Consider the following 15,504-nt stretch of genomic DNA (forward strand, 5'->3'; position numbering starts at 1 on the left):
AACCCTCAAGAGGCTGGAGGCCCCAGGGAGTGTAGAGGTCTGGTGGGGTGGGGGTGGGGACATCCTCCTGGAGACAGGGGGGCAGGGAGGAGGTATGGGATGTGTAGGAGGGTGGACCGAGAGGGAAATAAAATCTGGACTTAAAAAAAAAAAAGAATTCAAAGGTTGAATTCATTCAGTAAACTGTGAAATGACTGACTCAGAAAATGAGACTTCTTTCTTTAGGTAATCCTTTCTCAAAATGCGAGCATCCTTTAAATCTAGGGGTCAGCTACATAGCTATTTCCAGTTCCTGTCACAACCCACCAAAGCATCAGGCATTCCACCTTATGCTATATTTGAATCTACAAAACTATGTGAATTAAAACAAGCAGCATGACTTAATTAGCAGTAATAGATGTTGATTCACAGAAGTTTCAGGTAGACACTGAAAGAAGCTAGAAAATAAATGCAAAAACAAAACAAAAACAAAAAAACCCCAAAACCTCACATAGAGTCATAGTAATTCATACATCAAAGTTTAAAATGCCATCGGAAAGGTTTGATAAATACAATGTATTTTTATTATGTCAGTGCTGATACAGTTAATCAACAAAATGGGGGAAGTTTGGGATGCTATGGAGAATATTAGATAAATTAGCTGCTTACGGCTTCTAATAGACTCAGGTAAATTCTGATACATACAGATACGATGTGAACCTCGTCCTCTTCTTAAATTGTGACAGGCTAGCATGTGCCTGAAGAAAAACACTTAAAGAAAAAAAGCGGGCCCATCTAGTCACATAGGATTAATAAACTCTGGGACAGGAGACTATACAACCAAGAACGCTTATCATGGAGAGTGGGAAATGCGGTCTATAGCATCAAAACACACCGCAGGGTTTTCAGCCAGTTCTTACTCATTTCAGTCATCATGGGCAGAGGAAAACCACCCGAAAAAGATGGAAACTACCTCAGACAGATTCCAAACACCCTGTTTAGAGGATTGGTCAGCTCTGTGTTATTCTTAGCTGCATGAACACAGCTTTTATCCAGGCCAGTAAGCTGCAAGTTTTTGAAATTCTAGCCCTTTGTGTCATGGGTTGAATGTGAGCTGTCTCCTGCAGGCCCATCCTTCTGAATACTTGGTCTTGGCTGCTGGAACTGTTTTGGGAGGTTTTAGCCATAAGACTTAGCTGAGAAGACTGAGCAGTTGGGACATTGCTTAGGCTACAGCTTAGCAGGTTGTGGCTCTAGGTGTCTGCTTCCAGGCTGTCAACATGGTGTAACACTGCCGCATAGTCCTTCTCTCAGAGCAAGCTGCTCCCCCTTCCCCGTGCTTTCTTCACCTTGATGGTCTGTGTGCCCCATAACCGTGAGCTCAGAGAAATCCTTCCTCCCTTCAGTTCTTTGTCAGGCATGAGGTCACAGCTATGATAAATATAACGAATCCACTGCTTTTGGGAAATCCCATTCATAAAGACCTAATGATTTCTTTCTTTGGTTCACTTATCCTTCTAACAAAGGGGGATTTGTTATGTGCTAACATAACAGGACTAGGAGAACATCAACAAGAGAAGCACAGATTCTGCGATGGAATGGGAGCTGGGGTTCTACAAGCTTACTATCTGTTGTCTTTATGTATGTGTCACTGAGGTGAGCACATACCTACATTTTTTTATAGTAAGAAATTATGAGTGAAGCCTGACAAAAATCTTTCTAGCTGTTGGAACATATGGAAGATGAAATATTTTGTAAAGCACACTGGTTTTACTCATTACTGAACCACTATTAGTATTTTTAGAGTCCAAGTTGGCTTCAAACTAGTAATCCCCTTTGACTCTTGAGTTCTAGCTCAATTCCAGACTTCACTGTCCCAGGTCCCAGTTTCTGAAACACTTTCTCTCTTTTCTCTTTCTTTCTTTCTTCCTTCCTTCCTTCCTTCCTTCCTTTCTTCCTTTCTTCCTTTCTTCCTTTCTTTCTTTCTTTCTTTCTTTCTTTCTTTCTTTCTTTCTTTCTTTCTTTCTTTCTTTCTTCCTTCCTTCCTTCCTTCCTTCCTTCCTTCCTTCCTTCCTTCCTTCCTTTCTTTCTTTCTTTCTTTCTTTCTTTCTTTCTTTCTTTCTTTCTTTCTTCCTTCCTTTCTTCCTTCCTTCCTTCCTTTCTTCCTTCCTTCCTTTCTTTCTTTCTTTCTTTCTTTCTTTCTTTCTTTCTTTCTTTCTTTCTTTCTTTCTTCTTCCTTCCTTCCTTCCTTCCTTCCTTCCTTCCTTCCTTCCTTTCTTTCTTTCTTTCTTTCCTTCCTTTCCTTCCTTCCCTTCTTTCCTTCCTTCCTTTTTTTAAAGCTGACAAGCCTAGTGCTTTTTCATTTATTTATTTTATTTTTTTAGAATTATTTCGTTATTTTATGTTTATGAGTACACTGTTGCTGTCATCAGACACACCAAAAGAGGGCTTTAGGTCCCATTACAGATGGTTGTGAGCCACCATGTGGTTGCTGGGATTTGAACTCAGGACCTCTGGAAGAGCAGTCAGTGCTCTTAGCCGCTGAGCCATCTCTCCAGCCCTCTGAAACAGTTTCATAAAGGGGTCAGAATGGTTCCAGTTTTCCTTCTTAGAGGAAACTTGCTATGAAGATGAAGGGTGAAGGTACCTTCCTCCGCCATTACATCCAGTTCCAATCTCGGAATGCAGGGCCGCCAAAACTGGAAGAGTATATTTACTTATGAAGGCAGAGGCATCTGCCTCTTACACCCCACAGAATACTGGTTCATTACAGCTCTTAGCAGTGCCATCCTCTGTATTTTCCCTATCGCTGCCTATGTCTTTCCAATGAGACAACGGAAATGCTGAGTTCAGGTAGAAACATGGAGATTTTCCTCCCAGATCTGAGCCATGCTTCTGTAGGGGTAGAGGCAGGGGCTGGTGGCGTTATGGTACTGTTCTTGGTTTAAGCTGTGCTAATTGACAGCTGCAGCTGGTACAGTGTGAGATACAAGACCACAGTCTGTTCCAGGTTCAAATATGTGTATAGATAAACAGGAAGTCTCCTCAGAGTCCAAATCTGTGATGAGAAAAAACTCTGGGAGGACAATGAATATTCAGGCTTCATTTCAGACCGACTGCTATGTGCTTGTCGGATGCCATGTGCTCCTCTTTTGTCTTGAGAATGCCTCCTGCAATGTGCAGTGTACCTTGCAGGTGAAGAACTCAGCTCTGTCTGGACCTTGTTCTTCAAGTCACTCTTTGTTAGCTCCCTAAATATTCCAACCTATTATGTGGAAATACATTACATTTTTCAAAAACAAAATAAAGTATGCACCTTTTGAAAAGCAAGTTAGAAAGGAGAATGACCCAACAATGGTGAAATCCACATGCCGGCCCCTTCTCTCACGAATTAACCCTTTAGGGGTTACTGCCCACACCGTGGCCACTCTGGACAGTTCTTCCACAGCAGCAGTGCTATGCTCAGGACCAGACTCTTTGACAGGCCTCTGAATGGAGCCTTTCTGCATGGGAGGTGTGTGGCAAGCCTGTGGCCAGTTCAGAGGTGTCTGTGGATGCACATTCTGGGCGCAATGATCCTTTGTTTCAGGTTTGACTGTGAGGAATGTTTACTTTGTAAGGGTACAGATTGGGTTTGGGCAAACTCTTGACAAAGAATTGCATTCACAGTTCTCTCAAGGACGAAATAGCTAAACTTTGATGACAAGAGTGCTGTTTTAGCATGGCATGCTTTCATCCATCAGATGCAGTTTCTTGACTATCTTTCTTCTAAGAGCAGATAGAACTTCTTTTCCCTGCTCCTGAAAATCACCCTTAGAAGCAGAAGATGAGATATGAGTTTAACAATTGAGGAGCTATACTTCTGCTTTTGCTATTACCAAAACCAAATAGCAGACATAAGAGCTTGGGTGCCATCAGATTTCCCGGATGGTTCCTTAGAGAGGAAAATGGTCACTGTCATCTGTCCACAGCACTTGTTTTAGGATGGCATTGTGTGTATGGTAGGACCACCTTAGGTAACAGGTGGGTAAGAGTCTGGGCTCCATTGATGATGCAACACTTGCGGGAGGTCTTCTGCACAGCCACGGGTCAGAGTATGTTCCACATGACCTCATCATTGTGTGAGCCTCCCACAGTGCACTTAGAGAACACTAGATGGTCTAATCTGCTGCTTATCTAGGCTATAAACCTGAACTGCATGTTACCCTGTGTAGAATACTGTGTAACACAACTGCAGTTGCATTACTGCACATAACACAGCATAGACGAGGCTCAGCAGCAAGGCTACACAACAGAAATCTTGCAGCTCCAATATAATCCTATGAGACCTCATATCACCCCATATGTGCAGCCTGGTATTGGCCAAAATGTCCCTGTGTGACTTGCGACTGAGTACACAGTTAAAGTCATGGCAAGGTAAGAAGAGATATATACTTGATATTACAGGAAGAGGGATCTGAAGGGCTATAAAGGCGAATAGAATATCCAACATCAGATGGTACGCATGTAAAATGCTTCAAATTCTATTAACTTCTGTAAAAATGTGCATATGTCCCTTGGCCACCACTAATTTATTTTTGGACAGAAGACAGAATATTCATGAATTTAAACTAATGTCAGTAATTGGTAAGAAAAGAAAACTGGGTGTGAATAGATAAATCCACAGTATAGAAGAAGGCCAAATAATTTTGTACTATGCCCCTCCATAAGAAGATGGGAGCTTTATTCCCTGTTCCTTGCGTATGTGCTGTGCTTTATGATTTTATCCCAAAGGGCAGAGTATATAGAGTCTGGAGAAAACAGTGCTGGAGGAACTGCGTATGCTAGAGAAGCCTGGAACCACGCTCTTGGCCAGGTGGCTAAGGTTAATACTGGAAGGTCAGGTTCAGAGCATCTACCCTGGATATCACAGGATCTCACTGAAAGGTGATGTCACACTCACATTTTTGTTTTGTTTTCGGAGACAGGGTCTCTCTATGCCTCTACCCCAGTGAGGCCACAGGCCCAGGTCCTTTCCAATAGTGCCACTTCCTAAGCATTCAAGTATCTGAACTTATGGGAGCCATTCGTATTCAAACACCACAGAGAGTCCAGCAGACCTGACCAGGATTTCTCAGAATTGTCAATATAGAAAAAAATCCGAGAGAAATCGCTGAGAAGTGTAAGGAGAGGTTGAGTAGATAGTAAATTGCACTTGAAGGTTTGGCAGGAGAGAGACGCTAGAGAACTACTATGACATCCCAACAGTGTGTGTTGGATGCCGTACCGTGGTTGGTTCCTTAACTGCGAAAGATGTCAACAAGAGGGGACAAATGAAGAACTCTCTCCTTATCTTTGACACATTTCTATAGATGAAAATTTGCTCTAAAATTTATTCACATTTGCAAGATTAACATTCTGCAATGCTGACGTAACAGAGTTCCTATCCATCAATCAATATATACATCTCTTTTTTCTTCCTGCTCACACACATCCATCCGCCAAGCCATATGGCATGAGTAACTTTCTTGAAACATAAGAATATTCCATCTTTAGAGCCAAATGGAGTCAGTCCTATTTTTGGAGTCTTAGATTTCTCAGGAATAGTTGGGTCATGCCCTCAGTAATGTGTCACAAATGCTCAAAAGATAACATCCCAGAACCCAGAGTTCTCAGTGGCTTGGGAAGATAGGACCCCTTCAGCTTCCTAGCCAACAGGACTACACTGCAGGCGGCTGTTGCTCAGGACACAAGCGATACGGGATCACATTAATCTTGGAAAGCAACATTTGTTTGAGATACCCAATGGGATGCAGCATCCCATTGCTGAGCTGAGTGGCTGTTCTCAGGAGGCGAGCGGCAAGACTGGTGAGCCACTATTCTACAGGGGGAGTGGGGTCATTTCTCTGATATGCCACACCTACCCGCTAGAATTATAAAAAAAATGATGCTCCTGGGAAAACATGGTATTTTCTGTCATAATGTTTTTAGTTATTTTATTTGAGGGAGGATTAAAAGTTGGTATCAGTGATATTTACTTAAAAAACCCAAAGGCCTACTATAAGGTTCCTAGAATTTTTAGTAAAAAATATTTTTTGTTAACGTTTTAACTGCACAATTTGAAAAGTTGAGCTAATAATTTAACTAAGTAAATAACAAATTGGCTGGGATTCCTTCTCTACTTTTAAAGAAAAGAGTACAAAGGCCATCAAAGACAGTTGGAAAAACACATGTGACTTCCTAAATATAGTAGGATTTGAAATCAATTCAGTGAAGTCACATATTCTACACCTCTAATGCTCTCTAGCACGAGACCCTGCTCTTCGACGGTAAGTGCTTCCTATGGAGTTTCAGAAGAGACAGAAGAAACCACTGACATTATTGAAGTGAATGGAGTAAAAGAATGAGTGTGGGTAGATCATTTTAATTTTGGCCAACATGTATGTATTTCACATACTATGTATTTCACATCATGTTATAATGTGAAATATTATAATGTATGTATACATAAGGAGATCAGCCCCTTTAACAGGATCAATGACATTAGCAATCATTAGGTTACTGGGCATTTAACAGTCACCTTTTACTACTCAACATAACCCTGAGAGATATAAGAAATTGCTACTTAGCAAGCAAGGGAATGGAGGCCACCAGAAGTCAGGAGCAGATTCGAAGGCCTTGCGCTTGAACGAGAGTCCTTAGTGACTCGTTGGCTGGCTGTAACGCTTCAGCTCTTTCTGCATATGCTCTACTTTGTTTTCACTTATTTACACATTTTTCAATTTTTGAGATTATAATTAAATAACATTTCTCCCTCCAAGCCCTTTCATACAGCCCCTTCAACTCCTTAAAATTCATGGCCTTTGCTGGGTGTGGTGGCACACGTCTTTAATCCCAGCACTTGGGAGGCAGAGGCAGGTGGATTTCTGAGTTCGAGGCCAGCCTGGTCTACAGAGTGAGTTCCAGGACAGCCAGGACTACACAGAAAAACCCTGTCTCGAAAAAAACAAAACAAAACAAAACAAAACAAAAAATTCATGGCCTTTAAAAAAAACAAAAAACAAAGAAAACCTCAACTAATTGTCACCGCATGCATATTTGGATATATATATTCCTAAATATAACCCATTTATTCAGCCCATTCCATGTCACATACATGCATGTTCTCAGGGCTGACTATTTGGCACTGGACAACCAATGATGTGGTTTTCCCTGGGAAGAGCCCTCGCCTGCTCCCAGCCTTCCTCAGTTGCCTAAAATTCCCGAGCTTCTCTCCATCCAGAGAGATGGTCACTGGTGTCAGCCTTGCTCAGCTCACGCTTGGGAAGGCACCACTTTTAGGTATATAGTTTACTAACTAGGTGTTTGAAGTCATCTGAATTTCGAGGCCTCAGTTTTCTCTTGGGTTAAATGGAGTCTGCTGGTTGGCTGGTTGATTTGTAATCTTTGCTTCAGTTTTAAAATAGCTACATGATTTATACACAGAATAGCAAGTTGCAATTCATAATGTACTTAAATCTGCCATTTATGAAGTCTACAACTTGTCATTAGATATTACTAATGCAATGAAAGCCATTTTGTGGATCTGAAAACAATGAAAACATTTATTTCAATTCACATTCTTTAAATATAACAATTTTAGACAAAAAGTACTTATAAGCACATTTGTAACACGGAAGACATACATATAAATGAAATGTATAATTATATAAATTTTCACATATTTTAAGCAAAAGAACAATCTCTTTACATTCAATTTTGAGAGTACATTAACATGGATAGTTAAAAAGGATGTACCATCACAGAAGTGCTACAAAATGTTCACATTTGTGCCAAAAATAAGGCATATTTCCTATGTAGATGTTTTATGAAAACTATGTAAAGACCTAATTGAAGCCTTAATCTCACACAGTCATGTTAACTGTAAATGAAGTATAATTTTGTCATCACAAATGTACCTTTAACTTTAAATCACACAGTATGTTTTATGAAGACCACACCACATTTATTAAATGAGTATGCAGAGCACATTAAAATTAGAAAACCTCTTGTACTTTTCTGCACAATGTTTAGTTTTCCTGATACTCTCTCTTTGTGAAAAAATATACTTAAAAACCTTTGGCACAGAATTAATAAATTATAACTAATCAAAAGAAATGACTTAAAATTTTCCCGGCAAGGAAATGGCCCTGTTACTCTAGACCAACTCTCTTAGTAGTGTACTGACCGACAGCAACCCTGCTCAGCTTTACTTGGAATAGACAGTGGGCATTCTAGTCCTATCTGGGTGTCTGCCTACACACTAATTGGAACGTCACTCAACTGGGTGTGTTTAACAGTCAAACCCTGACACTGTACTGTGGCCAACACACTTCTAACCAGGGCTTATCAGCAGTGATCTAGGAAGCAGAAGAGGAGAAAGCAGAAGCAGACCCACAATCTGGGAACACACGTGGTCAGGAAGGATAACCCAACGGGACAGTTCTCTAGAAACAGTTCTTCAACACACTCAGCAGGGATGAGAACAAAGAAGGAACACAGCGATCCTTCAGGAGGGTGGAGAGGGCCACATGAGTCTAAGAAAATCAAAGCAGCCCCCTTGGTCTTGAATCAGCAAAGAAGGGCTGGTGTTTCGAAGAGGTTTCAATTTTCCCTAGTGGTTTGTCTGACCTCATTCATAAACACTGTGAGAGTAACTGCATACCACCATAACCTCCTCCGAACCCCAGGACCTTCACACCCGCTCTATGCTCAGGTTGCTGAGCCTTGGTAACCAAGGGAGGGAAGCCTTGTTTCTTTTTCACTGTTGTGTCAGCAAAAACACCCTGTGCCTCTCATATACTCTCAACAATTGGAGTTTTATCACATGGGGAAATATGAGTGGGCTAAATCCATATTTTTTCCCAAAGTCAGTTCCATTCATTAAATTGACTTTAATTTTTATATAAATTCACTTGATTCTGAAGATAAAACCATGAACATGATGCTATTTTATTTATTTTATGATCCTTGCTTGCCTCAAGGCCACCACCAGTGAAATGACAAAGAACATCACACAGGTTCAGTAAAATAGGCAGCCTCATTTCCTTTAAAGCTGCTAGGGTATGCATAGACACAAAGACTACAAATCACAGAGGACTGAATTTTCAAGAGTGAAATCATACCAGAATCGGGACAAGTTGTCGCCGACATCGTATGAGAGTACGTGGTCAGGAAGGTCGCTGATGGTGCCCTGTGCCGCCAGCACATGTGGGGCCAGGGTGAAGGGCACATCGCTCAGGAGCTCAGCTGTTAGTGAGTTGTTTTCCAGAGTCTGGCCTGTCTGATTCTCTGTCTCGGGGCCTGATACAGTCACGCTGGATGTGTTTTCTTTGCCGGTCTAAAAATACATATACATTAAAAACATTTAGAACATATGAACTGTGAGGTTTAGAAGTGGTAAATATGGCATCAGTACATCGAAAAGCCTGGGAGATGTATAATATATAAAACCTGCCAGATTTGAACCCATTTGAGAGATCCATCCATCCAAATCTCTACAAGATGTAAAACTCCTACAGTCTGCTCTTACTCTGAGTGGCCACCCAAATCTCCCTTAAAGGAAAATGCATTCCTGTTATTTCCTCAGCCCTGCGGCATCCCCAGAGCCTGTCGCTGCTTTCACAAATCCCATGGCTGCTTCCAGGCTCTGCTCAGTGCTCTGCTTCCGTGTGAAGTGCTCTATCCGCCCTGTCTACTTTGGAATACCTACGAGGCAAACTGTCCAGATGTCCTTAGGTGTTCTGCTGTCAGTCCTTACTAGTTGCTATCGTCAAGCAGATGCTAAGACGCTCAAGTCAAGTGATCCATGTCTCTGCAGCCAGCCCTTGGCACATGGCACTCATTTGTGTGCCACATGTGAGGCTTGACTTTAGTGTGCGCCATGAGCACAGATTGGAACCAGCATGGTTTGCACAAGGTTTCAAATAAATACCCATGTACCTTGGTCTTTCCATTTCTTTTAAATTAGCATATCTTGGCTACAGCAGTTTAGCAAAAGGCAAGCCCTGACTAGGATGTTCAGAGAACCTCTGTCGATCTAAATACCCATTAATGGTAGACTGGACAGGAAATAAGTGTCTGCATAGCAATAAAGGGAATGGCTTGCTTCTATAAGCCGCTGAAATGTAATGTAAATAATCTCGGAGAACAAAGTCTTTTTTTAGCCTTCAACCTCATGCAGAATGCCTCTTATCTTCACAGAGACCTATTCAGGCTCCTCTTGAACAGGCCTTGACCAGTTATCTCCCGCTAGACTACCCTGACCAAAACTTCTCCAATTCTACTGTGACCTGGCTCTTGTTACTCACTCCCAGGCTATTTTTTCCCAGAGCTCATTGCTTCTGTTCCTTCTGCCCAGGAGGCTTTTCTATCAGATCTACATTGAGCTACTAGCCTGTCTTCCCTATGGGTCTTGGCCCATCTGTCACCTTCTGAGAAAAGCCTCTCCTCTTATTTACACTGTATGCTACCCTCTCACCTCTGTTCAGCCTTCCTGTCTCCCACTTCTGTTTCTGTCTCTAGCCCTTAGTGTCTTGCCATATGCTTGTGACGCATTCTGATTCTCATCTCTCAGAAGCAGATTTTATCTCTTGTGCTCACCGATCTCCCAAATGCCCTAATCAAGACCTAGTGCTCAGAAATGCTCACTGCATGAGTGAAAGCAGACAGAGCTTAGATTCCAATGGTGACAAAGGTTGACAGATTGTTGTCTAGGAAGAACAACTTTAAAGAAGAGAAACAGCATTTCTGTTAGACCTTTTATTAAAGTATACAGTACCTACAGGACAGGGTACATTCATTGTCACTGTAGCAATTGCTAAATTCCTACAAACGGAATTAATAAGGTAGCTAGCGCTATAAAAGGTACAGAACACGTAGAATTCTTTTCTAGTTGCAATCTTTTCTTCCGTCAGACACCACCCTGACTTCTAATAGTATGGAGTGGTGTGATCTGTGTTTTAATTTTCAATGAATGCCACCACCCAGGATGGAAGCGTTGGCTTCTTTAAGTCAGTCTCATGTGTAATATGATGCATCTATACTGCTGCATGTTGGAGGAAAGCGTGCTGAGGAACATATTGGTGTAGAAGGTGTATACTAATAGATATCTTAGGAGTCTTCTGGCTGCTATGTGACAGTGGACAGTGGGTAGGAGGAAGGGTAGCCTGTAACGTAAGCAAGAAGACAGCCTGGAACTGAGAGACTGTCATGTTTGACTAAAGTTGTAACAGCAAAGTGAGAGTAAATGATTGAATTTTGGAAAGAGTTTGGGTGTAAATTCAACCGGCTTTATGAATGAAACAAAGCTGGTATAGGGACAAGAGTATAGTCAAGAATCAATCCAAAGTTCTTGGTCTAACAGTGAGAAGATGGAGCCACCCAGATATGGGCTAAAAGAGTGCTGGGAGCAGGTCAGGGCAGCACCACTGAAAGTTGGTGGTGGAGGCATGAGACACCTGACAGACATCACACAGAGCTGTCCATAGGATTTTAGTCTGCAGCCAGTGAGCTCTGCTAGGCAAAGTCAGCGAGACAATGCAGTACACGGGTCAAGTGAGGTGATGTTGGAGGTGTTTGATGTCAAGAGGTGCTTCTTTTTACTTTGTTTTCATTCTAAATTGGGAGACACAGTTAAAGATAACGAGAAGGAAAGACTTAAGGAAAAAAAACCTCATGGAAGGTCAGTAGAGAAGGAAACGTCTCTTCCACAGCGTCTATATAAATGTCCTTAAGAAACACTAGTCTAGGGAACAACTTGGAATCAGCAAAGCTTCCAAGGCATGGCTATCAACAGTTGTCTTATAATTTCATGAGAATTTTAACTTTAAACCAATCCTTTCTGTATGACCAGTACTGCTTACCCATAAACCTGACCCCACAAACATAACTTTATTTAATCCGAATAACATTTTTATACAATGGGTACACAACACAAAAGAACTTTCTAAGATTTGCAATGAAAACCAATAATAGCATCTCCTGTTATGAGAAAGCTTACTATAAAGGCAAAGGTATATGGGGCACAGTCCGTGAATGCCTCCACTCTAACTTGTATTCACAATGATAAGTCAGCCAACTAGACAGGAAGCAGTTAAGAATGACAGCTATTCCAGACATGTAAAGGCCCTCACTATGTGCTGGCTTGTGTGGAAAAAATTGAAAAGGAACTAGCATCTGTGTGCACCATAAACTCCTGAAGATTACATGTGTGCTACGGCTTAGGTCACTGAAATCAAGATGGTAGAGGGATCATGAGCACAGGGTCTAGATTATACTGTTGTGGTAAAAAAAAAAAAACCAAAAAAAACCCCACCACCAACAACAAAAACAAAAACAAAACTAGAACAATAAGCAAATAGGCTGTCTAACTTCTCTGTTTCTTTAGCTGTGTTGTCAGATCAAATGTTGGCAGTTTCCTTTTCTGGTTTATGTTTCTTTGTTTCTCAATCTCAGTACCTAATCCTAGTTCCTAGGCTAGCTCATCTTATATTCTAACCTACCTACCTTCCTTCCTTCCTCCCTTTCTTCCTATTTTCTTTCCTTCGTTCCCTTTTGTTTTGAGACAGGGTTTCTCTCCATAGCCTTGGCTGTCCCGCAACTTACTACTATGTGGATCAGGCTGTCCTCTAACTCACAGAGATTCACCTGCCTCTGCCTCCTAAGTCCTGGGATTCAAGACATAAGCCACCATACCTGGCAAAGCTCTCTTGTGTTTGTGCACAGAACACTTGTTCAGTATTGAACTGCCAACTTTCCCACTAAGGAGGTGGTATATTACCCATTGACATGTTCCACTCTGAAAACAGAACTCTGAAACTTAACTCTCCAGCAGCAGTATTTATTCCCATTTATACATTTATCTTGCATTTCTTTTTAAAAATCATTCTTATCTGGCAAAAACAGTTTTCTAGAGGGCAAGAACATACCAAACCATATCTAGTACCATAAAGGACTTGGGCTACATGGCATTTTGTTCAAGTTCTGATAAGGCAGCCTTCTGGGCCTCAGCCCTCCAGTCTGTATAATGAGCGATAAGAGAGAAAATGGTTGGCAATGGTGGCTATCATGTGCTGAACACATCCTGCGTGTTAGGCTCTACCTAAGCTGCTCTAAAAGTGTACACTCAATGAGATCAAGTACTAGGTCCGCAGGGTGTGTGCTGTGTGAAAGGTAAGAGGACAATGAGGCAGAACATTTAACTCACACATCTCAGTACATACAGATTGTCAGTAACGAAATGGAGAAACAAACCAATGGTTTCTTAATGCTCTGTCCTACGAACCTACTTTGCTTGTGCTTTGCTAAGACACCAGATCAATTGAGCTGTGACAGATTGAGATGATATTGCAACACACAGTGATCACTAAATAGCATACTTAATGTAGAAGGAAAAAGATTCTAATTTCTTTTATGGTTTGGAAGAAAGGATGGGGAAACATCCTGCAGAGATTGAAAAGAGATGGAAAAGCAACTGTAACTGGAGATAAATTCACCCCATGGGAACAAGTCTACTAAGAGTCTGGATAAGCCATGGGAAAACCCACGGACAGTGAAAGATCCCCAGGATGGTGACGGCTGAGGCAGATAGGAAGGCATGTGGGAATTCTGCGCCACAGAATTTCTTTTGCCTCTGTGCAAGTCTGAAATTTTCCTAAATCAAAGTTTTGAAAGTTTTATTTAGTTAAGAAAATACCACTAACAGCAATCTACCAAATGCCTCCTAGAACGATCTAAATTTCAGCTGTGCTGGATGTAGGACTCCAGCTTCCATCTCTTAACAGTTGGCTTAGCGCAACGTTACAGTCTCCAAGGAGGCTGCCTGCCCTCTTGGCAGCAGGGTGAGTGCCATGATGCAGCTGCTGCTGGCATGCTGAGAGCTAGAAGGAGAGAAATTATACGGCAAAACAAGAGCAAGTCGCAAAGAAAATCTGAGTCAAAATTCAAGGGCCCGAGACCAGCTAAACCACACCAGTGAATCGCTAGCTTGGCAGCTCGTAGAGGTGGAGGTGGGGGCTGAGGGCAGGAACAGGTGCATTGGGTCTCTACAGAAAGCACCCCTCACTCAGACTCGAGTCTTGTGATTTTTTTTTGCATTTGCATAATGAAATGGATCTTTACTGGGAAGAATTAGTATGTTAACTACAATGGGGCAGAAGAAAAGAATCAATTAGCCTTTTGGTTAATAGCCAAATTGCAGAAAACCATTTCCAACATCATGTTCAGATGGCAGACTCACTGCTTTCTGTTCACCGAAATGGCGCTGGGTCATGGTTCCAGGCTCTGAGGTCCTTCATCTAGCTCTGAAACTTCTTCTCCAAAGCAGTAGTTTCCCTCATACTGTTAGAGATGAGTGCAGCATGCCAGGCTTTGGTTTAATGTCACAGGAAAAATTAATGTCCTTGTCTATATCACCAACAACCATGTTCACAACGAGCTGTTGTCGTTTGGGTCTGTAAAAACAATTGCTTGGCCATCAGGTAACCTGTTAAAAACTGGCGGGCCAGATTCACTTTGAATTTCTTCGGGAAGGAGGGCCCTAACAATTCATGACTTCCATTTGAAGAGTCTTCTAAGAGGTTAAGGAATAAAAAAACCAAAAAAACAAAAACCCTCCAAGAATCGAGCTACAGAGCCAGTTCCCTAGAGCAGCCCTCTCGTGAGCCACCCCCTGTGTGGCAAGGAACTTCAGGATCTGGATAGCGTCTACATTCTCCACCCCCCCAACCCCGTTCAGGATCTGGATAGCGGCTACATCCCCCCCGCCCCCCCCTTCAGGATCTGGATAGCGGCTACATCCCCCCCACCCCGTTCAGGATCTGGATGCCGTCTACATCCCTCCCCCACCCCGTTCAGGATCTGGATGCCGTCTACATCCCTCCCCCACTCCGTTCAGGATCTGGATAGTGGCTACATCCCCCACCCCCACCCCACCCCGTTCAGGATCTGGATCGCCGTCTACATTCCCCCCCCCCCAGCTCAGGATCTGGATAGCCATCTACATCCCCCCCCCAGTTCAGGATCTGGATAGCCATCTACATCCCCCCCCCCCAGTTCAGGATCTGGATAGCCGTCTACATTCCCCACCCCCCAGTTCAGGATCTGGATAGCCATCTACATCCCCCCCCCCAGTTCAGGATCTGGATAGCCGTCTACATTCCCCACCCCCCAGTTCAGGATCTGGATAGCCATCTACATCCCCCCCCCAGTTCAGGATCTGGATAGCCGTCTACATTCCCCACCCCCCAGTTCAGGATCTGGATAGCCATCTACATCCCCCCCCCCCCAGTTCAGGATCTGGATAGCTGTCTACATCCCTCCCCCACTCCGTTCAGGATCTGGATAGCCATCTACATCCCCCCCCCCCCAGTTCAGGATCTGGATAGCCGTCTACATTCCCCACCCCACCCCCCAGCTCAGGATCTGGATAGCCGTCTACATCCCTCCCCCACTCCGTTCAGGATCTGGATAGCCGTCTACATTCCCCACCCCCCCCAGTTCAGGATC

The 15,504-nt window shown here is 42.8% G+C and overlaps 1 protein-coding gene across 2 annotated transcripts in view; it reads right to left on the reverse strand.

The window, feature by feature from the left end:
• Positions 1 to 15,504, reverse strand: part of Umad1 (UBAP1-MVB12-associated (UMA) domain containing 1) — a 193,974-nt gene that overhangs the window by 21,848 nt on the left and 156,622 nt on the right. The window contains exon 4 of one of the 2 annotated variants that reach the window (XM_021164346.2): positions 9,123 to 9,337. In XM_021164346.2, coding sequence (XP_021020005.1) covers positions 9,123 to 9,337 — 215 coding nt within the window. Of the gene's footprint in view, positions 1 to 7,520; positions 9,338 to 15,504 lie in introns of those variants that run through there. The other variant, XM_021164347.2, reaches the window with a different exon arrangement.

This window comes from Mus caroli, unplaced genomic scaffold, assembly GCF_978045245.1.
Source record: "Mus caroli unplaced genomic scaffold, Mus_caroli_1 scaffold_7, whole genome shotgun sequence".
NCBI lineage: Eukaryota > Metazoa > Chordata > Mammalia > Rodentia > Muridae > Mus > Mus caroli.